Source organism: Dromiciops gliroides, chromosome X (genome assembly GCF_019393635.1).
Source record: "Dromiciops gliroides isolate mDroGli1 chromosome X, mDroGli1.pri, whole genome shotgun sequence".
Lineage (NCBI taxonomy): Eukaryota > Metazoa > Chordata > Mammalia > Microbiotheria > Microbiotheriidae > Dromiciops > Dromiciops gliroides.
In genome coordinates, this window is record NC_057867.1 from 7649111 (window position 1) to 7673941 (window position 24831).

The 24831-nt window shown below is 49.8% G+C and overlaps 1 protein-coding gene across 5 annotated transcripts in view; it reads left to right on the forward strand.

The window, feature by feature from the left end:
* HTR2C (5-hydroxytryptamine receptor 2C) overlaps positions 1 to 24514 on the forward strand; it is a 161046-nt gene extending 136532 nt beyond the window's left edge. For 4 of the 5 annotated variants that reach the window (XM_043974139.1, XM_043974138.1, XM_043974140.1 and 1 more), the window contains 6 exons: positions 4361 to 4422; positions 11395 to 11438; positions 12080 to 12191; positions 18935 to 19257; positions 20661 to 20861; positions 23495 to 24514. In XM_043974139.1, coding sequence (XP_043830074.1) covers positions 12154 to 12191; positions 18935 to 19257; positions 20661 to 20861; positions 23495 to 24399 — 1467 coding nt within the window. In that variant the 5' untranslated portion in view covers positions 4361 to 4422; positions 11395 to 11438; positions 12080 to 12153 and the 3' untranslated portion in view covers positions 24400 to 24514. Of the gene's footprint in view, positions 1 to 4360; positions 4423 to 11394; positions 11439 to 12079; positions 12192 to 14580; positions 14837 to 18934; positions 19258 to 20660; positions 20862 to 23494 lie in introns of those variants that run through there. The other variant, XM_043974142.1, reaches the window with a different exon arrangement.
* The last annotated feature ends 317 nt before the right edge of the window (positions 24515 to 24831 follow it).

Consider the following 24831-nt stretch of genomic DNA (forward strand, 5'->3'; position numbering starts at 1 on the left):
CATTGAGTTTTCACTCAAGGTCAGGGACTTCAACTTCTCACCACAAGATGACAGCATAAGAACAAAATGAAGGCATTTTAAAACGTATTTTTAAAGTATTTCCAATGGGAAATTTGGGTTCAGGATCTCAGGAGAACAATATGAGCTGAGAGAATTAGGTGGTAAAGATAACCTCCTTACTTAATGCACTAGAACAGTAGGAAATGGAGTTATCTCATCACAGAATCATGTGTTTCCTGACAGCTTTTGAGGCCCAGTCAAAATCCCATTGCTCCTGGGCTTTTCCAAGGAAATAGCCGTGGAGAGTTTCTGATTTTATCATTGTAATTGGACCGAGGGTCATATAGACATTTTTCATCTGGAAACTCAGATTATAATCCAGATCTTGAAACAGCACAGTACAAAGGGAAACAGTGGGACTGGTCCTGCCAGGAGCCAGAAGAGCCACCCCTCAAAGGTAATAACATTGCTTCCACCTCCCAGATGTCAGGCAAGAGCATGCCAGCAAAGGCGGGACCAGAGCTTCAAGTCAGGCTCCAAATATTTTCCAAGGCTGCCTTATAAGCCAGGTTGGAAGGACCCTGACCCATATGTCCTCTCATGCTAAATGATCCTGTTGGAATTCAGCTGAGGCCCTCCCTGGCAACATCAGATTGCATGAATGGTTACCATATTAATTGGACCTTACTTATTATTCATTGGCAGATTGTCCTGGCTTCCCAAATTGCTCAACACAGCCCTAGATTTACGTTAGGGGAAATGCATCTGAAGAAATCAACTAGGCTCAAGTTTTGCCATCTGCTTTTGATGGGGACAGGGGGAGGGTGGTCTGCAGTTATCCTGACATTTGAATTTACAATGTGACATTGGATTTGTGAAGCCAGTGTTACTGAAGGCAGTAAAGGGGGTGGGGAAGACAGAAGGCTTCATGGAGCTGGTGACCGCTAATTCATTAAGACTCTGGTTCTGGTGAATGGCAAAGTCCCAGTTCAGATGTGCAGAAAGATGAACAGAGCCCCCAAAAGGCAGTGAAAATTTGAGAGCACTAGCAGCACATAGAAAAAGCTAGCATACTCTAAGTAGCAAGAAGAATGACTTAAAATAGGAAGTTCTGTGATGGCCTGCTTCCTAACCCAAGGAGTAGCCCATAGGTGGGGTCCTCCACAGCCTGCTTCCCCTGTGGCATTCTTAAGTTGTAGCCTGGAAAGCATGACAGAAAATGGAGGCTGGACAGGGATTGGGGAAGAAGTATCAGTGTCTCGAAGTCTGGGAAAAGCAGAAGCCACTGTTGTAAGGCAAATACAAAACTATTCAGCCTTTCTTTTGCCCCAGTTGTTACAGAGAGAGAGAGAGAGAGCGAGAGAGAGAGAGAGCCCTCCTGTATTTCATGGAAAAATCTTGTTCGTTGGGGGTTTCATGGATTCCCTCCCTCCACTGCTCAGCCCCCAGGCAGACCCAGAACTCCTTACTGTGAAAGTGGTAGTGTTGAGTCCTTTCAGTCCTGTCTGACTCTCCATGACCCCATTTGGGGAGTTCCTTGGCAGAGACACTGGAGTGCTTTGCCATTTCCTCCTCCAGCTCATTTTACAGATGAGGAAACTGAGGCAAACAGGGTGAAGTGACTTGCCCAGGATCATACAGCTAGGAAGTACTTGAGGCCAGATTTAAACTTAGGGAGATGAGTCTTCCTGGTCCCAAGCCCAGTGCTCTATTCCCTTGCAGAGCCACCTAGCTGCCTCTTACTATGAACAGCCTGTGCTTTAAAGTTGAAGTTATTTTTTAAAAAAATTCATTGACCATGTAGAACTAAAACAGGGAGGCTAAGGGCAATGACTCTTAAGAGTATATACAGGGGCAGCTAGGTGGCGCAGTGGATAAAGCACCAGCCCTGGATTCAGGAGGACCTGAGTTCAAATCCGGCCTCAGACACTTGACACTTACTAGCTGTGTGACCCTGGGCAATCACTTAACCCCCATTGCCCCAGAATGAATGAATGAATGAATGAATGAATGAATGAATGAATGAATGAATGAATGAAAATAAAAAATAAAAGAGTATATACAGGAGTAGCTAGGTGGCACAGTGGATAGGGCACTGGCCCTGGATTCAGGAGGACCTGAGTTTAAATCTGGCCTCAGACACTTGACTCTTACTAGCTGTGTGACCCTGGGCAATCACTTAACCCCCATTGCCCCAGAATGAATGAATGAATAAATAAATAAACAAATAAATGAATGAATGAATAAATGAATGAATAAATAAATGAAAATAAAAAATAAAAGGGTATATACAGGAGTAGCTAGGTGGCACAGTGGATAGGGCACTGGCCCTGGATTCAGGAGGACCTGAGTTTAAATCTGGCCTCAGACACTTGACTCTTACTAGCTGTGTGACCCTGGGCAAGTCACTTAACCCTCATTGCCCAGCAAAAGAAGAGAGTATATACAGTTGCTTCCCAGGGATTTCACACCCCCACGTCTACCACTTCTGGGAAGGCAGTGCCTTGAGGGCAGAAGCCAGGATTGTTTCTGTAGGATGGATGAACTCCTTCAGTTCCCCAAAGCATAAGAAGAGACCAACAGTACAATGGTCTTGTATTCGAGCTAGAGCTGATTCCAACAATTGAAAGAGGCTCTTAACACACTTGAACATCATGCTCTGGGTGCCCCTGTCCCAAATGGCACCACTTAAGCATTGAGCGGAACCATACTGGCCAGCCAATCCATGGGGTCACTGCTGTTCCCAGTGTAGAAGGCCCCTGTACTAGCCTGAGATGGCTTTCTTGCCTTATTTCCTCACCATTTGATGTGGGTTCTCCCTAAAGACAAGCCAATTATAATTACTGGGAAATTCTATTGCCTCCCTTAAAGCTTTTGAAATGGATTAGAATTTGCCCTTCCTGGATGAATATGTTTGCAGAGAGATGGCTTTCTCTGTCTGAACTGGGACCAGTGCTTTAAAGACTTGGCCTAGTGTTCTGACTTGGTCCTGTAAGGCCAATGCTTTCCTATGAGTCGTTGGTGAGAGCGCAGGAGGAAGACATCTCGAGAGTAGGAATTACTCAAGATTGACATTTCCCAATGGTGTTTCTCTTTATCCTGAGGCTCATGTTGCCCTTTGTCTTGCTTGTATGGGATATTGTGAAGGTCAGTTCCACAGAGTGCTCGCCAGGTCTGCCCCCCCCCAAGACAGGGACCCAGGAGGTCACAGAACCTTTCATTTGAGCCTTAGATGCTTAATCTCAGCTCCCTGATAGCTGCCTGCCTCTGAGGTGCTCAAATGTTATTCCTAATGAAGGAAATGGGGATTACTGCAAAGGAGATGGCTTAGCATTAATCATCCCAGAATGTTCCTTGGAACCTGGAGGACTGTGAGGTAGCAATTCTAACAATCGGGAATTAGGAAAAAATCAGTAACACTTGCCACCCCCATTGTATCTCAGTGCTATCAGATTTGGATTCGGTTTTAAGAAACATGGACTGTTTTAGAGCATCCTACATCTTGGGACTTAGTGAAACATGCAGACTTTTAGAGTTAGCAAGTCAACAAATCTCTGTGCTTATGAGCTCCTGGGGAGAGATCACAAAATCCAGCAGGTGTCTGGAGACTTGAAATGATCTCAACAGGCAGGGACACTTCTTCTCAATCAACCTCTTAGTTGATCACCCACTTGATCCAGAGCCCAGTGGTTCATTTTCCCTACTGCCCATTCCTGTGCAGACAAACCTTCCTCCCTAGGTCCCAGTTGTCTAGATGAAGAACAAGAAGGGTCTCCAATGGGGTGGGGGCTCACCTCCTCTTATTCTGTGGAACCTGGGTAATGACTCAGCAGGTTATTCTCAAAGTGACCTTGCTTCTTATACCAGTAAAGGCAGGCATTTAGCATTGTGCTCCCTCCACCAACTGGAATCCATACCAGCTGTGCTTGAGATGCAGTGACTTTCATGGACCTTTGATCCCAGAGATAAGCATTGACTGGAGAGAGTGTTGTCCCCTTGTTCTCTCGGGAGCCCTGGAATCAGGAGGATCTAAGTTCAAAGCTGGCCTCACCAGCTGTGTGACCCTGGGCAACTCACTTCACCCCAATTGTGCCCCCCCCCGAAAAGTATTTATGGAGTATTGAAAGAAATGAGTCAGACATTTGGATTAATATAGCAGCAAAGTGGACTTCTTGTGTTTAATATAATGATCGAGTCCATATTATAATTGAAATCTTTGAATATTGAACTATATACATGTGTGTGTATGTGTGTGTGTGTGTGTATATATATATATATATATATATATATATATATATATATATACATACATACATTTACATACATAATACAAAATGATGTATCTTTGCTTTCTCCCCAGACCTCTTCACCCAGGTCTGGAGAAGGAAGATTTTACAATTACTTGCCACTCAACATCTGCTGGTAAGTTCTTTGCTTTCTCTCTTGAAATTCTCTCTTCTGCCTCCCTCCCCCTCTTCTCTCTCTCTATCTCTTCTCCACCCTGTCCCTCTCAAGAGAGGACTGGAGAGAGGAGATAGAAAGGGTTTTCTTCTATCTCCCTCCTTCCCTCCCCACACCTGTGACAGGGGGAGAGATAGGGAGATGGAGGGAGGAGAGGGTGGCAGAAAGAGAGAGGAAGAGCCTCCCCTCACCCTCTCCTGTCTCTATCTCTTCTCCCTCCCATCCTCCTTCCTTTAGGGGGAGAGGGAGGAGAGGGAGGAGAGGGTGGAGAGGGAGGAGAGGGAGGAGAGGGAGGAGAGGGTGGAGAGGGAGGAGAGGGTGGAGAGGGTGGAGAGGGTGGAGAGGGTGGAGAGGGTGGAGAGGGTGGAGAGGGTGGAGAGGGTGGAGAGGGTGGAGAGGGTGGAGAGGGTGGAGAGGGTGGAGAGGGTGGAGAGGGTGGAGAGGGAGGAGAGGGAGGAGAGGGAGGAGAGGGAGGAGAGGGAGGAGAGGGAGGAGAGGGAGGAGAGGGAGGAGAGGGAGGAGAGGGAGGAGAGGGTCTTCCTCTAGCTCTATCTTCCTATAGCGTCCTATATCCCCTGTCCGGTGTGTATCTCTGTCTTTTCTACCCCAGGAGGGCAAGAGAACAAAGAGACAGGACTGGGTGATAGGAAGACACTGCCTCTCTCCCCTCCACCCCTCCACCCCTCCACCCCTCCACCCCTCCACCCCTCCACCCCCTCCACCCCTCCACCCCTCCACCCCTCCACCCCTCCACCCCTCCACCCCTCCACCCCTCCACCCCTCCACCCCTCCACCCATCCACCCCTCCACCCCTCCACCCCTCCACCCCTCCACCCCTCCACCCCTCCACCCCTCCACCCCTCCACCCCTCCACCCCTCCACCCCTCCACCCCTCCACCCCTCCACCCCTCCACCCCTCCACCCCTCCACCCCTCCTCCCCTCCTCCCCTCCTCCCCTCCTCCCCTCCTCCCCTCCTCCCCTCCTCCCCTCCTCCCCTCCTCCCCTCCTCCCCTCCTCCCCTCCTCCCCCTCCTCCCCTCCTCCCCTCCTCCCCTCCTCCCACCCCTCCCCTCCTCCCACCCCTCCCCTCCTCCCACCCCTCCCCTCCTCCCACCCCTCCCCTCCTCCCACCCCTCCCCTCCTCCCACCCCTCCCCTCCTCCCACCCCTCCCCTCCTCCCACCCCTCCCCTCCTCCCACCCCTCCACCCCTCCCACCCCTCCCACCCTTCCACCTACTGTCTCTATCTCTTCTCCAGTGTCCCCCTCAAGGGAGGAGGATAGGATATAGAAGACATAGACACAGTCCCCCTCTCTTCCTTAGGGCAGGAGAGGGTGATAGGGACCCTCTCTTCCTTCTCCCCCTCTGTCTCCCCCTCTCCCTCTCATCCCTTTATAATAGGTTACATTTCTTCTATATTTGGCCTTTAGTGGGCACCATGGGTCAGAGCTTGGTTCCCACTACCTTAATGTACGATTATAATTTTTATTCCCCAAACTACTCTGAACCCACTGTTAACCTCAGTCCTACTACCTTGAGCAGGATAAAAAAACCCAGCCTTTTAGCACAGTTCCCATGTCATTTGGGAATTCCAGTTGGCTTTGTTAAAAAACAGTCCCTGATGGCAGAGTAGGGGGGTCAGGAGAAAATGACAAGTGGCCACCAAAGACCAGGTCAGGAGTCTGTTCCCTGTTCACCACCACAAAAACAGTAGGGGACCAGCAATCTCGATTTGGAGGGCACAGGTGGGCAGTCCTAACCTTGGTCACCATGTGGTGCCAGGGGCAGTAGGTACCACCGGGACCCAGAGTCAAAGGTTCTCCCCCCTACTAGCTGGGCCAGTTTCTAGAAAATGTCCCCTAATGGCAGAAGACACATGCAAGACCGGCCTCTGCTCCTTCCTTCCCTCCCATGCATCATCATTTCCAGGCATTCCATCATATTTCACATGGCTGTTGGGGTCATCACTCTCCCTTCTCTATTCTCAGTGGGGACCCCCAACAGAAAGGCTGCCAGGTGGCTTGTGGACTCTTGCCTGGACTTGGGCTCAAAAAGCAGGCTCTTGTATCACTCCTTCCCATCACCCCCTCCAAAACTCCCAATCTTGGTGTGCAGGAAGATCTCAGCCTGTTCTTCTTTAAGGCAGGACTTGATTTCTCCCAACCTCATTAATAGGCTTGAGATTTTCTTCCATTTTCCTCATGTCATTCTCCCCTTCCCTCCCCGCAAAAAGGGAAGAAGTTGGTCTCATCACCACCTCCTTGGCAAGGGCAGTTGGGGGCTTGCCTCTCATGCTGCATGCCATTGCGCCCACCCTGGGAATGAGCTGGTCGTGTCTTCTGCTCATGAAATGCTTTTGCTAATTCACTCACTCTGGGTTGTTTCTACTCTTTTCTTTGAATAACCTACGCCTTGCTGAGCTGACATGCTCCAAGTAAGTCTCAGATTGACTCGCTTGTATGGAAGGACTGCAGCAGGTATGGATGTGCTTGGTGGACTTTAGGATTCTTTCCCTCACCTTTGTTTGTGGCCTTATTTCTAAGGAGAAAATATCAGAGTTACCCCTAACAGATGTTCCTAACTGAGAGCAGCCCAAGGAGCCCCAGCTGGTTTTGCTTTTGGCATTCCTCAAAGCCATCATCCCGTGGTCCCTAGAATCAGAGCTTTTAATACCCACCCTGCCCTTCCCTACCCATGGGACCTTGGGTGAGTCACATTTCTTCTGTGAAAGTCACATTGGTGCCTTCTCCAGCTCTTTCTTGTTTGAAGAGTAGCTCACATAGGCCACAGAATCCCAAAGCTGATACTGCCTTCCCTTGGACCCTTGCCATGGAGCCCCATCTCCGTGCATCTGTGTCCCCTCAGAAGACACCCAATGGGAAGCTCTAACATGCAGGCATGGGCTCAGTGGAACAAGTGCCCACGGCTTTGAGCCACCAATGTGGCAATGGCTGCCCTTGGCCTCTTTGGCTTATAGGGCCCTGACTGCTGATACTCTGAGGTGTTGCCGAGGCCCCAGTTCCTCTGACAGGAGCCTATTAAAGTTAGATCTGAAGGCTCATGTAATGCCAGAATGAGGGCCAGGTAATGCTCCCCAGCCCCAACATCATGGGCCTCTCATCACCGCTGTGGTATTGTATGTGGATCATGGGACACCTGCCTCTGTTTGAAACTGTACACCTGTTGCCTGGAGGATGGCAATAGTGGCTGAATGGTGGACTCTGGCATCCCTGCCCTAGCATTGTAGCATCCCAGGCCATCCCTTGAACAGAGTGGAATGCCAAAAGCAAACAGCATAAGAGATTCAAACTCAGAACCCACTGAAAGCCTAGTCAATTAGCTCAACTTTGGGGGATACAGAGGCAGAGACCGTGAGCCTTAGGCCCCCGAGTCTCTTTTCCCAGCCAAGAATGAAGCTCTTTGGTGAGAAGAGGCCCATGGGGCATCCTTTCCAGCCATCCTGCTGCATGTCCTCATACGCGAGGGCAATGGAGCCCCCACACCTGCCTGTGTCCAAACAGTACTAACCTAACCAGTGGGCCCTGGCCGTCCACGTGCCATCGTAAAGCCCTTACACTATCCTGGACCTGACTATGCCTCCTGTTTCAATGGAAATGCTGTTGACTCAATGTCTTGCAACCATTCCTTTTTTCTTATTACTCTCAAAGTAAGGCCTCTGGAAGGTAGACTTGTAGCTAGAAGCATTTGTTCATTTCTGGGAGTGTTCTCCATGGCCCATCACAAATTATGAGGGCAACATTATTTTAGAACACAATTGCTGGGGCAGCTAGGTGGCGCAGTGGATAGAGCACTGGCCCTGGAGTCAGGAGGACCCAAGTTCAAATCCAGCCTCATACACTTAACACTTACTAGCTGTGTGACCCTGGGCAAGTCACTTAACCCCAATTGCCTCACTTAAAAAAAAAAAAAGAACACAATTGCTATCATGGGAGTCAGTGGAGGAATGGGTTCAAATCCTGAAGGAAAAAAAAATGCCCAAAGTGGACAGAGCTGGAAAGTACATCTTCTGGTCCAGCTAGAGGATCAGAGGCTCAAAGAGAGGGGATTTGCCCAACACCGGAAAAGTAGTAAGTGACAAAGTAGATTCCTGTCACTCCTTCCCTGGGGATGGAGGGGGCCCAAGGGATTTGGAGAAAGGGGCCTCAGAAGTCACCTATAGCCTCTGCCACACTGTGTGCCTGTGGCAGGCCCCTGACCACCCCTTGGTGGCCAAGGCCACTTCTTAGACCCATCACTGTCAGGCAGGCGGTCTTTGGTCACCAATTCAGGATGGCCTCAATGCTGACAAGCCCAGTCCCTTTCCATGCTGATCTGGGTTCAGTTACCTGGCAGTCTTTAGTGTCCCTGTAGAGGAGTCCCATGCTAGGTCTGACCTGGACACCCTCCAAAAGTCTTGGAGACAGTTACCTTGTCTGGGACTTGGGCTTTTCAGTACAGAGTGATGGGATGCAGGGCAAGGGTGCTTTGGGGGGATTTTTAATATAGGGTCCACAAGGCTTTTGAGGGTACCTCCTCAATCCTGCCACCAGAGTGCGGTCAGGCTAAAGAAATCCATTGCTCCTCCATCCATCCTTCCCCACAGAGACCTCTAGGCCCAACACCTCCAGGTTGCAGCTCACGAGGCTGCAGAGCTGTGCCTAACCCTTTGGACTCTGTCAGGGGGCCAAGGTTCTTTGCAATGTCCCAAGCCACAGCCAACTACTCTGTAACCAGAGCTTTGCCATCCATCCCCAGCTCCTCCAGAGCCCACAAGGCCATGGAGAGAAAGAGAAATAGGTCCCCTGACTCTAGGCAGTCAAGGTGGCCTCCCCCCAACACACTTACACTTGGCACAGGAGCTGGGGTGCGAGCCCTGACTTGACTTACTCATTAGAGGGAACAGCCTTTGCCACTTGCCACATTGCTTGAGCAAATGTTCCTCCCAGTCAGCATGTTGCTAAAATGGATCACGCTGCTCTAATTTTGCTTTCTTGTCATTTTCGCTTGGGCCCTGTCTTTCTCCTTGCTTTGCCTTGCCTTCATTGTCTTGCCTTTTCTCCTGCTGTTCTACTAAGTAGGCAACCAAGCCCTGAGACACAGTGTGCTCCAGCCATGGGATGGATGGAAGACAAAACAAGCAGCTGTTTAAACCTGCCTGGTAGGAAGTCCAAGACATTCATTTGAGTCAAAATAGGTGCTGCAAGGAATCTGTCCTGCAACCCTTGCTGGAACAGACTCCCCTCAGAGCCTGAGATTGGCCACTTCTGACTTCCGCCAGAGTCCTTTTGCTGGAGTCTCCTCTCCCTTCAGCTCTCACTCACAGAGATGTTACACACACCTTTACTGTCAACATACCTGCACTGACAGTAAAGATGCCTGCCCAGAGTTAGGAAGTGAGAGATTCAGCTCCAAGGACTCCTTTAGAGGGAAAAGTTGCTCAAAGCAACCCTATAGAAATGATTCTTTTTGCCAAAAAGCCCTGAGTGCTGCCCTTTCGAGATGCATCTCCCTGGCAATCACCAAGGTCCCTGGTATGTATGGTGCCCTATCTGACTTATCGCATGTTTGTGCCGATGTTTGAGTCTGTCAGAAATGTCTTTGTTAAACATGTGACTTCACAAGAGTTTGGACTTTCTTCTGGGTGATGTCTTCTTGATGCTGTCTTGGTGAGGCATTGTCCACTGGGCAAGTGCAGCTCTGACATGTCAAACCATGAGGGAAAAAGTCCCCTGGCCAAGAGAAATGTGGCTTTGTTTCAACTCAAGCTTATGCCTCCTTTGCCCAGTGGCTTACCCACATAAGCAGCCTATGAGCCCAAGACCGCTGGACATCAAAGTCCCCAAGGGTGAAAGGAAGGACCACAGGAAGTAGGCCATTAAGCCCACCATGATACCATCCGCATATGCGGATGTGGTTGGGAGATGTCTGTCTGCCTAGGCAGGGGCTGGACATTCCAAATCTGCACCTGTATGAATGTAATGTCTCTGGCCTCTCCCTTCTGTTAATGGATCCTTTGAGGGCTCCCCATTTTTTTGACGAATCAGTAAAACAACATCCCTGTCACTTTACAGTGACTAGCCACTTCAGCCAACCCCAAGTATAATTTTCCCTCTTCACAAGGAAGTCCAGGTAAGTATAAGCCCTCCAGCCCTAAAGTGTGGGTACTTGGATTCTCGGGTCTCCTCAAACAAAGGGTGTGGGGAGGGCGCACAGGTCCTATACCTACCCCTTCTGGATCCTGGAGGCAGGGGAGGGGAGGAGGACCAGGCCTCGGCATTACAGCTTGAGTTTATTTTCTCCTCTTATTGAGACACTCTTTTTGGGTAGTACCTCAGGAAGAGAGGCCTTTCTAGGTAGAAATGGGGGCTCTCTCCATACCCAGACTCATCTGTGGCATCAACTCACTGCTGGCACCTCTTCCTGCCTGGCAACTTGCCAAGGCTCCTACTCTGAGTCTGAGGAAAAGGGAACACCAATGGAAATGTAGGATTGATTTGGCCTTACCCTTCTTGGGGATCCTCCAGAGTTTACTGATGATGGAAAGCTTGAATACTCATTGGGTGATTTTGAACCCAAGTAAGCAGAGACTAATGCCTACCAGCTCACTTGACCCTCCTATGGATATTTCTCTAGAGAACAGGATGTGGGACCAGACAGGGGAGAGATGGTTGATTCACTAAAAATGGCACCCCATCTGTCTGGCCTACACTAAGCAGATCTCCACCAGAGCCTCCTTACAAGACTAGTCCAGTCATTCAGTGTGATGCCTAGCCCAAGGCATCTATGGTGATCATAATCTCCTCTGGTTTGCTTTCAGCTGTAGGGGTTTCAAATGTTACCTGCTATCTATGTATGCCAATTTGTAGTCCTCCTCAGGGGTCTGCTAAGCACAGCTCAGAATTGCACCCTAACTCATCTCCTGCTTGTCTTCCAGCTTCACCCATCAGCAGCACTTGCCTGAGTGCAACTTCCTGTGAGGTAAGCTTCTTCCCCAAACCCCAGTTCTTCCTTGCGTCTACTCCTTGACTCCATGAGGGGCGAGTTGTTTATTAAGGCCCTATCTAGGACTCATGAAAAGAACTGGAGCTCGAGATGCATACAAGCCTTGTGTGGAGATAGGGAGTCTATCAGTTTGGAAATGATCAGCTTTTCAAATGTGCCTAGAGACTGGGGAGGGGCGCTCACCCTAAAGAGACCCAGCTCCCCTCTCAGTACTTGTCACCTCTTCCAGGCCCATGGGCCTCCTGGCTATAGATCATGAGATCAGAAACCCATGAGCTTCCCCCCCGCAAATGGTGTTGACAAAGCAAGAGGAAGTGTGTCTGAGAAGCTCTGGGTAGATGCCTCAGGCATCTGCCCCTTTTCAAAGACATCCTCAAGTCAGGAGGGCAAGGTACAAGGAGGTACAAGGAGTGAGATCAGCTAAAAACCCACGACCCCATGATCGGGTCATGTCTTTACTCACCAGCATCCTTGACACTGGTCATTTGGGAGAGCTAGCTCAGTTATTTTGCTGAAGGCTTGGGAAAATGGGTTTTATTTGATATGACCTGGCTTTTGACTGATGATGAGAGAAATTGCAGTCATTTCTCATGGCAGTTTTTTTCTTCACCTCCAAGGAAGACCAGGACTCTCGACTGACTGGCCAACTGATAATGTTCCCTAGGCGCCCGAACGGAAGCACTGCGCAATCATGAGTGTTCTAATACCCAGACTTAGGGCACTCTCCAGGTAAGAACATGCTTCCAGTGTGGAAAAGACTGTCTCCAATGGGCATGCCCCCCGCCCCCCCCCACCACCACCACCTTCAGAGCAAACTGATCTACTTATAGAGAGAAAGTGAGCAATGGTGGAAGCATCAGCCACTCAACCCTTTCCTGAAATCAAACAGTGAAATAGGCTCTTGGGGGAGGTCACAGGTCTCTGTTCCCTGGTGGTCTGTTTTATCTAGAGTAGAACTAGCTGTTTGGAGGGGAGGGGAGAGAAAAGAGCAAATGGTCCAGTCTCTGTTAGCCTAGATGTCTTGCAGGTTCTGCTCTGACTCCATGAGGCCATCTAGTGAGGAAATTGAGATGGCTGGGGGCTAGAGAACGGTTGTTTGGCATAGCACTCTCTCCCCGTTCATGGCCAACAAGAAGATGAGCATGGCATCCAAAAAAAAGGAGGTGATGGGGGGCGGCTAGGTGGCACAGTGGATAGAGCACCGGCCCTGGAGTCAGGAGGACCTGAGTTCAAATCCGGCCTCAGACACTTGACACATACTAGCTGTGTGACCCTGGGCAAGTCACTTAACCCCCATTGCCCCGTAAAAAAAAAAAAAAGGAGGTGATGACCCTTTGCTTTTTTTCCATCCCCCTGCTGATATAGTGAGAATTAGAAGACATGTGAATAACAGCCTACGTGAGACACACCTATCAACGCCTCCCCATGATCCCCACAAGCTTTGCTTACCATAGCCCAAAGTAAATGGGACACTCCACTGTCTTTGGGGTGTCCCATCCCTGACCCAAATGGAAAACTTGAGTGGAACTACTTAGATGCTTGCTCTGAGGACCTGAGCCTCCTCTTGATTGTTTTCTCCCTTTCCACATAGGAAATAGGATAAACATCAACAAATCCTTTGTGTATGAGCAAATGTGTGATTAAAGCCACCTCTGTGCCCACAACGTTTGTCACACCTTTGGATTACGATGTGGAAAATCATGACTTAGGAATAGGCTACAAATTGTTCAAAGGGGCTTTTCTTTGTCTCTCTGGCGGGGGCGGGGGATGATAGAAGGAAAGACAGGCTGATACACACCCTAACAGCCTCCTTGGGGGGCTGATTCATTAATTGATGTCACCACTGAAAACACCTGATGGGGGGGGGAGGTGTTGATTCATTAAACAAAAACAATGTCATTCTACCCTCAAAGTCTCAGGCAGATCTTGGCCAGATGTTCTACTGGGCCTGCAATTAGAAAGTAACGAGCTTTTGCACAAAGCTCATATAATCATGAATAGACTTATTCACAAACGCTTTGTGTTAGAACATGTCAGAACAAATCTCCAACAGGCCCTTGTGGCTTGCAAAACAGAGTTGCCTCAGCAGTTTTGGGGACATGGCCACTCTCTGGGAATGACCTCCCTTCCCCCAGTTGAATAAGTAGTTCCCAGCATGGGAAGCCTTTGGTTTCATCTGGCTTATTCCACCCATAGTACCAACCAATCTGTGGCTTAGAGCTTGAGAGAGACAGGAAAAACCCCAGTAATGACAAGGCCTCCAGGAAAGCACCCATTGAAGACATATTGAAAGGAAACTTCTGGCTTTGGAGCCTAAGAGCTCAGGGTATCTAGCTCTCGCTCTCGCGCTCTCTCGCTCTCTCCGTGAGGGAAGAATTATAAGTGTGCCAGGCAAGAGAAACTAAACAGAATGTGGCCACAGGATGGCATTGCAAGGGAGGCAAACAGACCCAGATGCCAAGCTACCAGATTGAGCCCAGGGCATGTCCATGGATCCTCTCCCTGGTGAGACCAGGCTGGGTTGCAGCATGACCTTGGACACAGCTTTGAGTGGGGATGAGCCCAGCCCCTGATCTCATGTGCTTCTTTCCTAGGTTTTGGGCACATCACCATCTCCCCAACTAGCCTGTCCTACAAAAGCATCCAGTTTCTTTCTCTTAACTCCCCTTGCATCCTCTATAAGTTAACTTAGAATCAGAGGCAAGACCAGGTCCAAGGGTAGATGGGAGGTCAGGTTCTGGTGGGCCAGAAGCATCTCCCCTGGGTCTTACATTGGGTATCAGAAGGCCCGGACTGCTCTGTCCCAAAACAAGGTCTTACAACAGGAAAGAGTATGAAGATGCTTGGATGCCCAGTCCTGAGGCCCATCCACCCTTAGGACAGTTTGTGTGATGTCTGAGCATGGAGGGGGGGGGGGTGGCGCTGTGTTCAGTGAGAGACACAAGCCAACAGGCCTAGCCAAAGGTGGGTACCCTGACCTGAGGCTCCTGGGCGGTCTGTTCCTCCCTCCTAAGGAGAACTGGGTCTAGGTAAGTCAAAGCCTTTAATCCCCTTTTCATTAAAAGCATAGCAGTTATGCAGAAAGTCTTGGCCCTTTGTCCCAAGGGTAAAGGCAAGGCCATGGGGGTGGATATTTAATGCGACTCTTTGAGGCTGGGTTAGAGCAAGGCCGGGATTAGGACAAGAGTCCAAGCTCTGGTGTCAGAAGGACCTGAGCCTTTGGCCAAAGCCCCAGACTTGGAGAACTGTGGCAGGAAACGACCAGGATCGCTTCCCACCGGTCATCCTCCCTCGAGCCTTCTGTGATCAGGAGGCATTTCTGTTGGTGTGTCCATTGGGATAATGAGAAGGAAGGAGCCATAGTGTAGGTAAAGGTAAGCCATCAAAAATGGGGATTCCTTTGGGGGTCCTAGAAGAAGCAGTGCTCAGGAAAGCACTAGCCCACTACTACCCACCATTGCAGAAGGGAAGGAAGATGACCCAATGCTTACTTGGTGGGAATGGTTCTAGCTTCCCTCTCTTTAGGGTCTCCATTTTTCCCTATGTGAACATGGTGCTAAAATGCCTGAATTGGGCAGATTCTGCTCACGGATGTCTCATGTCCTGAGCGCTCTCCTCAGCTTTGGCTGAGTCTGGATAAGAGGACTGGATAAAGGGAGTTCTGGGGTAGTGGAGGCTTCAAAGGACAGGTCTTCCCCCTTAGCCTGAGAGGGAAAGAAGTGGGGAGGTACAGTGACATCTCCCTCTTCCTCGATCTGCTACCTCTGTAATGTTTGGCAAGACAGTCAGGGTGCTTAGAGACATTTCCGAGTCAGAACAAAACAAGTGTCCAAGGAGGGAAGCATCGAAATGACCTTGGCCCAAGAGAGAAGGAGTCAGTGGCCTCTCACAGCTTCTAGGAGCCTTTTTGCCTACTCAGTGTGCCAAGGGATCAACCCCATCGATTCCTCAAGCTGGAATTTCAGTTCCTTTTAAAGTAGCCAAGGGTCCTCTAGTCGGGTTTGATTCTTTCACTTGGGAGAATGCCCAGCTGAGCTGTAATTGGTATCTTAACTCCAAAATTCCCCCGACAGGTCAGGGAGCAAAGGTCTTTAGGTAACAAAGAGCTGCCCTGGATGCGAAAATCGATTTTTAGATTGTCACCATTGTTCAGTCATCTTTGATGACTAGCACTGGGGACAGAAGTTTGCTCCTGAAGCACATCAGCCTCAGAAGTGGGAAATATGGGGGTGGGCTCTACAAAGCATAGCTGGAGGCCCTGTGGCAGGACAGCGAGCTGTTGGGAGTTGGCCGAGCCCCTGGGATACTCACGGTGTGTTCCATGCCCTGTGGGCTAGGTAGTGCTCGCCATTAGGCTACCTCAGCACCTCAGTGGGGAAGGGCTGTCTCCGAGGCATCTCCTGGGCTCAGGGAGCAGATTCCCAAGACAAAGAACTCTGCCCGTGGCCCCGTTTGCCAGGTTTTCTGGCTTCCCTGTAAATTAGTGCAGACAAAGGATTAAATAGGCCTGGATACACAGTAAGATTTTGTCTCGGGATCTTTCTGGAAAAATAAACAAACAGTCCAGAAGGTGATTTGGCATCAGGCCGCCCTTGAATTCCCCAGGATGCATTGCCTAATTGGGAATTTCTCAAAAATAGCCCTGTGCACCTCTAGCTAAGCTGGCATGGAACAAAGAACATGGGCTGCACTTGGAGTCCCAGGTTTAAACTGAGGTGGGAATTCTGCCTTTGCCATTGAGGAGATCGGCAAAGTCGGGCAAGTTAGTGTGAGGCCCAGAGGGGCCATTTCCTAACTGCTCAAATGACGGGGTTGGCCTCGGACATCCTGCTCAAGCTTTACATCTGATAAGTCCCCAAATCAGCAATGGCCAGGGAGAGAGAACACTTGGCAAATATACACCACCGGCCTCCACCAAAATGAGATGGAAAATGAGATGGCAACTGTTTCCCTTTAAATAACTATGTAGCCTCACCTATCTATGTAAAATTCAGCTTCAGGACTCATTGGGAGACAGAGACACAGAGAGAGACACAGACAGGGACAGAGAGAGACAGGGACGTAGAGACACACAGAGAGAAACATACAAAAAGAGACAGAGAGAGACACACAGAGACATACAGAGACAGAGACACAGAAACAGAGAGAAAGAAACAGAGAGACAGACAGAGACATACAGGGACACAGAGAAAGATACACACAGACAAAGAGACAGGGACAGACAGACAGAGACATACAGGGACACAGAGGAAGATACACACAGAGACAGAGATACAGAGAGACACACAGAGACAGGGACAGAGAGAGACACACAGAGAAATACAGGGACAGAAAGACAGAGACAAGGACAGAGAAAGACACCCACACAGACATACAGAAAGAGACAAGGACAGAAAGAGAGACAGAGAGAAAGACAGAGAGGGACAGAGACACATACAGAGAGACATGCAGAAAGAGACAGGGACAGAGAGACAAACAGAGAGAGACAAACAGGGAGAGAGAGACACATACAGGGACACGGAGAAAGATACACACAGAGACAGAGATAGACAGAAAGAGACAGGGACAGACAGACATACAGACAGACACAGAGACAGGGACAGAGAGAGACACACACAGACATACAGAAAGAGACAGGAACAGAGAGACAGGAAGAGACACAGACAGAGAGACAGAAACAGAGAGAAAGACAGACAGAGACAGACAAAGACATACAGGGACACAGAGAAAGATACACACAGAGACAGAGGTAGACAGAAAGAGACAGGGACAGACAGACACAGAAAGAGATACAGAGAGACAGGAACAGAGAGACAGAGAAAGACAAGGACAAATAGACACAGAAATACAGGGACAGAGAAAGACACACACAGACATACAGAAAGAGACAGAGAGGGACAGAAACACACACAGAGACATGCAGGAAAAAGACAGGGACAGAGAGACAGAGACACAGAAAGAGATACAGAGACACAGAGAGACACACAGAAATAGAGGGACAGAAAGAGAGAGAGACAAGGACAGAGAAAGACATACACAGACATACAGAAAGAGACAGAGAGAAAGACAGAGAGGGACAGAGAGACAGACAGAGAGAGACAGAGACATACAGGGTCACAGAGAAAGATACAGAGACAGAGACACAGAGACAGGGAGACAGAGAGGAACAAAGAGACAGAAAGAGACAGGGACAGACAGACACAGAGACAGAAAGAGAGACACACAGAGAGACAGGGACAGAGAGAGACAGACACATACACACACACAGAGAGACAGACAGGGACAGAGATAGAGACACAGAGGCAGACACAGAGAGATACAGAGACAGGAAGAGAGACACACACAGAGGGGTAGGGACAGACAGACAGTGACAGAGAGACAGAGAGAAAATATGCCAGGGACCTGGGACCATAGCAATTTGGCAGATAACCAGTTCCCCCATAGGAAATTCTATCCAATTAAAATGGAGATGAGATGGCAATGTGAGGTGCAATCCCATCACTGTGTGTCTCCCCAGACCACAAAGCTCCAATGTTCTAGCTCTGGCTCTAGATAAAGGACTCGGGAATGGAGCCCAGCTTTCCTGATAGCCTGACTCTGGCAGCATGCCTGATCCCCCACCCCCACCCACAGGATGCTCCCCTGCCGGCTGCTCCCTTGCCTGATGCTAGGACAGCTATTCAGAGCTCCCCAGAGGGGTGGCTTTGCTTGCTCCATGGCTCAGGCGAACAGTGGGGCTCTGGCTCTCTGTTCCCCCAGCTTACAGATGAGAGGTCTGCCACTGATCAGCTTAATGGCCCCCACTCCCTGCTCCCCCATCATTTATACTCTGGTGGTGACCCAGGAGAACATAAGAACATAATAACAATTGAAGCCACTGCACAGGAAAGAGGTCTGCATCATAACTTGGTCTCATCCTACCTCGGTACCTTCCAAAAGAAATTTGGGACTTTGGGCAGGGATTAAGACTGAGGAGAGGAAAAATAAATTAAAAATTAAAAATAAATAAATAGAGGAATAGATAGATAGATAGATAGATAGATAGATAGATAGATAAATGAAAATAAATAAATAGATTTTTTTAAAAGACTGAGGAGACCATAACTGGTGATGGGGCTATAGTCCAACCCTGTCAACTAGCAGTTATGGGGACCCCACTGGGCCCCTTCTCAAAATAATGGTTGTTGACGTCATTTTGCTGATCCAAAGGATTCCAAAGGAAGCCAATTCCATTGAAATAGAGCTATCAGGGGGGCAGCTAGGTGGCACAGTGGATAAAGCATCAGCCCTGGATTCAGGAGTACCTGAGTTCAAGTCTGGCCTCAGACACTTGACACTTACTAGCTGTGTGACCCTGGGCAAGTCACTTAACCCCAACTGCCTCCCAAAAAAACCCCAAAACCCAGAGGCAAGTCCACAGATTCATGGCTAGAAGCCCTGACTAAGCTAACTGTGTTGTCTCCTTTCTGCAGTGTCCTACAAAACGGCATCATGGCTTTACAACTCAGCCGCAACCTGACGGACACGGGCCTGGATGAGTACATGAATGGCACCGACAACTCGACCAAACCTGAACCGACCTCGGCTCCCGGTCCAATCCGCAAGAACTGGCCGGCCCTCCTGATCTTCATTGTGATCGTCATCACTGTCGCTGGCAACATCCTGGTGATCCTGGCCGTGGCTCTGGAGAAGAAACTGCAGACCGCGACCAACTTCTTCCTGATGTCTCTGGCCGTGGCGGACATGTTAGTCGGGTTATTAGTAATGCCGGTGTCTGTCCTCACCATCCTCTATGGTGAGTCCGAGTCCAGTATGGATACCCCAATATAGGGAGCAAGAGTTAGGAGTCTCAAAGTGCAGTGAGAGGGGCTTCGCTCAAAATGTCCCTGGCTGGTGTCCGTTACCTTCCGTAGGACTCTCCTGTCAGGGAGGCTGGGAGCCACATAGAGGCACACTTAGTCATAGAACAAGTCAGGTGAGGGCACGTTCTGGCAGGGTGGGTGCCACCAAGCACATGTCCCACCCTGATGGGCAAGTCATGCATGTTTCCATTTTCCTCCTGGAGGTCTCCAGAGAATGCATGAGGGGACTGTCCCTGGGAGTCCCCCTCTAGCTCCTCAGCTGGTTTCAGGGTGGCCACATTTCCCAGGCCTTTGGGGAAACATGCTGACTCATGTCCATCTGGGTCCTAACACACTCACCTGCATACCCACAAAGCAATTGTCCTAGACAAAAGTGTCACCTGACTAAGCTGAAAAGTGATTGGAAAAGAAAAAGAAAGCCAGAAGTTCCAGTTAGCCCTCTGGCCCAGGACCACTTCTGCAAAGAGACATCCTCAAGCCAGAATCTGGCCCTGGATTGGACACCACGAGCCCACTGGAGACATAGCCGTGCCAATGGCCGTGTGTCTGATGCCAGGGAAGGATCTGCCTAGCTGCACCCTTCACTGCCAGCTGTCCTTGGAGGAAGACTCAAGCCTGGAACAGAAGACCATATCCACAGGTGTGCCTGGAAGTCTGGACCTCCAGCCCAACCTTGAAGTTAGCCATCACTTCATAGGCATAGCCATAGCTGGGGGGCAAGGTAAGTGCCCCCCCAGAATTGTGGCCTTCCAACACTGAAGGATGAGCCAGACTATAAGGCCCCCAAGAAGAGTGCCGGTGTCCTGCCCCAGCCAAACTGGACCAAACATTAACCAGCAGGACCACAACAGAGCCTTCCTCCCAGGATGCCTGAGTGAACACCTAGAATCATATACAGGAAGAGACACTTGGGGAGATGCTACTGACCTGTCTGAGCCCTACCACAATGGATCCAGGCCTCCATCCCATACCAGTGAGAGGGGCTCCATGACCACTCCAGGTCATCATGGAACCAGACACCACAGGGACTCATCACCTTTTTGGTGGCATGGCCCCTTGCTCAGAATACTGTCTTTAGGCACAGAAAATTCATGAAGTTAAGAATCCCTGCTCTATAAAGTCCCAGACTTAAAGCCCCAGCTGCAGTACCCACTGCCCCTGGGGACAATATAGACCACATTCCACCAAAAGCTAGTCTCTTCTTTCTAACACGCAATGGGCAGAGCGATCGAGGATTGCACTTCCGGATAGCTGGGTAACTTCTCATTCTAACACTCGCCTCAGCTCAGACTGACCCTGCTCTTTTTCCTCTTTTGCAACTTTCTTGGTTTCACAGAGTACACCTGGCCTCTTCCGAAACAACTCTGCCCGATGTGGATCTCCCTCGATGTGCTCTTCTCGACTGCTTCCATCATGCACCTCTGCGCTATCTCCCTGGATCGCTACATTGCTATCCGGAACCCGATTGAGCATAGCCGATTCAACTCTCGCACCAAGGCCCTTCTGAAGATTGCGATTGTCTGGACCATCTCGATGGGTAAGTGGGTCTGTCCTTCTTGCTCCTTAAATAGTCACATCTTGCCAACTGTCACAGGAGCTCCATAAGTAGCCAGCATTTGTTCACACATGTCAGCTCCAGAAAGCTGTTGGGGGAAAAAAAAGAACAGGTAAGATCCTATGACATCATTCCGAGTGTGTGTTAGTGTACTTGTCTTCTGTGGACCAACTAGAATGTCCCAGGCCCAAAAGTCCTACCCCAAACCCAGTCTCTAATGTACAGCAACATCCAAGTAGCCCTAAGTCCCAACCCCTGTTCTACCTGCAAATGGGCCCACAACTATCCCATTAATCCAATCTCTGGCTCTGTCATGGGGTCACAGAGTATCACACAGGTAATTTCCCTCCCACGTAGACAGCGGATGGTACATCACATATCAGAAACAGCTTGCAGGCAGACACATCAAGAAGAAACATCTCAAAGGAGATCTGGGAATCTCTATGATAGGCTATCCCATCAATCGTCTTTGTTTTGAAGTGGGCCAATTAGGATTTCTAGGTAGTCAAGGCACAGAGATCAGATCATCACTAATATGACTATAGCCAATGTCACAGACCAGGTGGGAGACTTTGACAGCAGGCTCCAAACACAGGAACAGAGAGAACATGAAGTCAATACACATATAAGAGATGCCGTATGGGAAATTGTCAAATAGCAGATGACCAGTCCAATAAAGGGGCTGAAGAAAATATAAAAGATAGTCGTACTCTCTAGCTTGTGAGGAGGGGAAGTTAAATATAATAACTCCCTTTTTGGACCTATCGAGTTACTCATATTTCCCCTAATCAGCTGATAGGACAGACCAGATTATTGAGGAAACATCAGAGAAAGAAAAAGACAGCTATAGCTAAGAAACCCAGCAGCTAGCAACCCACAAGGTTTGCAGGTAGTTAGAAACAACCTATGTATTCAGAAAGGTAACAGACTTGGCCGTAATGATTTCAGGAAGAATAAGAAATACAAACTAGTTCTCACCTTGAACAGCTCTGAGATCTAACATGTTCCCCCTAGCTATGAGACAGCTAATCCACCCCGCTTTGGAACGACATGTCCCCCAAGTGAGCAGAGATCATCTTCTATAAACCATGTACCTGTTGCTTCAGTGAACTCCTATAAAAGTACCCCAACCTCCCTGACCTGAGTTCAGTGAGTAGTGACCCCTGTTCTCCAAGAACTTGATGCGGCAGCACTAGGGGCTAAGCCCCAGCAACTCAGCACACAATCCTCTCATTCCAAGACAGAGACAAGCTGCTACATCAATAAAGGATAGTGCAGACACGCTGAGAGTTCACTATGCTAAGCATTCTCTCTTTATTATCTCATTTGACACTCACGACCACTTTTGGGGTAGGTGCTCTTATGATCCCCATTTGCTGCCCCCCCATTTCTCTGAGGAGACAAGAGGAGTCATCTCCCCCATTTCATACTTTCTAATACCGAGAATATTAAAAACCCTTATACAAAAGCAAACAAGTAATTTAAATTCAACATCAGCATCGACATTGAGTCCGTCTTCCCTACACAACACTTAGGTAAACCTAGTTCTAGGCCAAGAACACTGCTACTCCCCAACCTGGCCAGTTGTGACCTTTGGGACGATACTCACATGGGCATCTACTCCACTGGCTCACAGCTTCACAGATCCTAGACATGTTTTCCTTGAAAACGCAACATTGCCATAGATAAAGCACTCGGCCTGGTGTCAGGCAGGAAAACCAGAGTTCAAATTCAACCTCAGACACTTCCTAGGTGTGTGGCCCTAGGCAGGTCACTTCTCTTCTGCCTGCCTCATCTTCCTCCTCTGTAAAATGGGAGTACCTACCCAGGTTATTGGGAGGCTCAAAGGAGATAATTGTAAAGCATTTAGCATGATGGCTGGCACCTAGTAGGTGGCCTAGAAATGCTTCTTCTCTTCCCCCTAGAAGCACTATCATCATGAATCCCAGCAGTCAGAGCAACATTTGGGGCATTATAGTCAACACTGGCAACCCGAAACAACATGGAATCTCGCTCAGGATCACCTTTCATTTGATCTCGCAATTCATAATAGGTCATAACAAATTCTTATCCAATTACAGATTACTGGCAGATCAATAATACCTAAATTCAAGGGTTTCTGATAGGGACCCGAGGTGAACAGAGTCTACAACAGAAATTCCTGGTGCTACCAATCACCATAACCAAAGGGGAAGGTGGCATCAGGAGGGAAAGGTATTCTAGTAAGACGATACCAGGTCCAAGGCTTCAGTGGGGCACTGACGTAATGCTATTTGTCTCGAAAATGGGGACTGACTGGAGAGTCCTATACCCCAGAATTGGCTTTTTCCAAAATGGAAGCCACACCCAAGCTGTCCTTTCCCTAATGTCAGTTGAAAGACCCTAAACTCGTCAGACCAGTTTGACCCCTCAAATGCACCTGGAAGGACTCTTTAAGGCATGCCCTCACTTCCAACTGGTACTTATCACCCACCAGGCTCAGTCTGCCAGGACTGAGAATCAGAGTCACTCATAGTTCCAAAGTGATGGATCACCTTTAGTGACAGGGGCTGGGACATCAAGAGCATTTGCTCTTGGCTCTTTTCACAATAATCCTTTGGTCATCTTTGTTCCAGCTGTGTCCGTGCCCATCCCTATCATTGGCCTGAGGGATGAGAGCAAGGTGTTTGTGAACGGAAGCTGCAGCCTGAACGAACCCAACTTTGTGCTCATTGGCTCCTTTGTGGCGTTCTTCATCCCGCTGTTCATTATGGTCATCACTTACTGCCTGACCATTCAGGTCTTGCAGGGCCAGAGCAGCGTGTTTGGGCCTGGGGAGAGGCGGAGGAAGCGGTCCAAGTTTGGCTGCCTGCGGAGGGAGAGGAGTGCCCACAACATCTCTATGATTCACAACCCCAATACTGGGGGGCCGGTTCGCCTTATTTCTCCAGGCCATCGGGAGGGTTATCGGAAGGGAACCATGCAAGCCATTGCCAATGAGCGTCGGGCCTCTAAGGTGCTTGGTATTGTCTTCTTCCTCTTTCTGCTCATGTGGTGCCCCTTCTTTATCACTAATATCATGGCTGTGATTTGCACTCAGTCTTGTCGCAAGTCCACTCTCGATGAGCTCCTGAGTGTGTTTGTTTGGGTTGGCTATGTGTGCTCCGGCATCAACCCCCTGGTGTACACCCTTTTCAACAAGACCTACCGCCGGGCCTTCCTCAAGTATCTTAGCTTTGGCAGGTTGGATATGACCAAGAGCCCTCCCAGGCAGATCCCAGTGAGTGCTGCTAACCTGTACCCCAAGGAATACACTGGGCGGGAATACACTGGGCGCGACTTTACCCCAAGGGGATTCGTCCCAAGGGAATACAGCCCCAGCCACGAGGATGACGTGCCCCACATTGTTCCCCTTGAGGACAGGCCCCCTGCCGAGGTAGTTGAGGTAGTTATTGAGATGGAGCCTTGCTCTGCCCAGCCAGTGGAAGCTATTGTTGAGGATACTTGTACTGTGGTCAATGAGAAGGTCACTTCTGTTTAAGAAGGTCTTGCGCCGAGCTTCGGCTCACCCAGAGCGAGCTTCGTCTCGCCTAGAGCTTCGGCTCACCCAGAGCGAGCTTCGGCTCGCACCCCCACCCCCACCTTCGACTCCCCCCCCTCCGCCCCGCCCCGAGCTTCGGCTCCCCCCCCAACCTTCCGCCCCGAGGTTCGGCTCCACCCCCCTTCCCTCCCAAGCTTCGGCTCCCCTCCCTCTGCCCCGCCCGGAGCTTCGGCTCCCCCCCCCCCCACACACACACCTTCTGTCTAGAGCTTCGGCTCCCCACCCCCACCCCAGCTTCGGCTCCCCCCCCCCTTCCTCCCCGAGCTTCGGCTCCCCCCACACACACACCTTCCCTCCCGAGCTTCGGCTCTCCCCCCCTTCCTCCCCGAGCTTCGGCTCCCCCCCCCCTTCCTCCCCGAGCTTCGGCTCCCC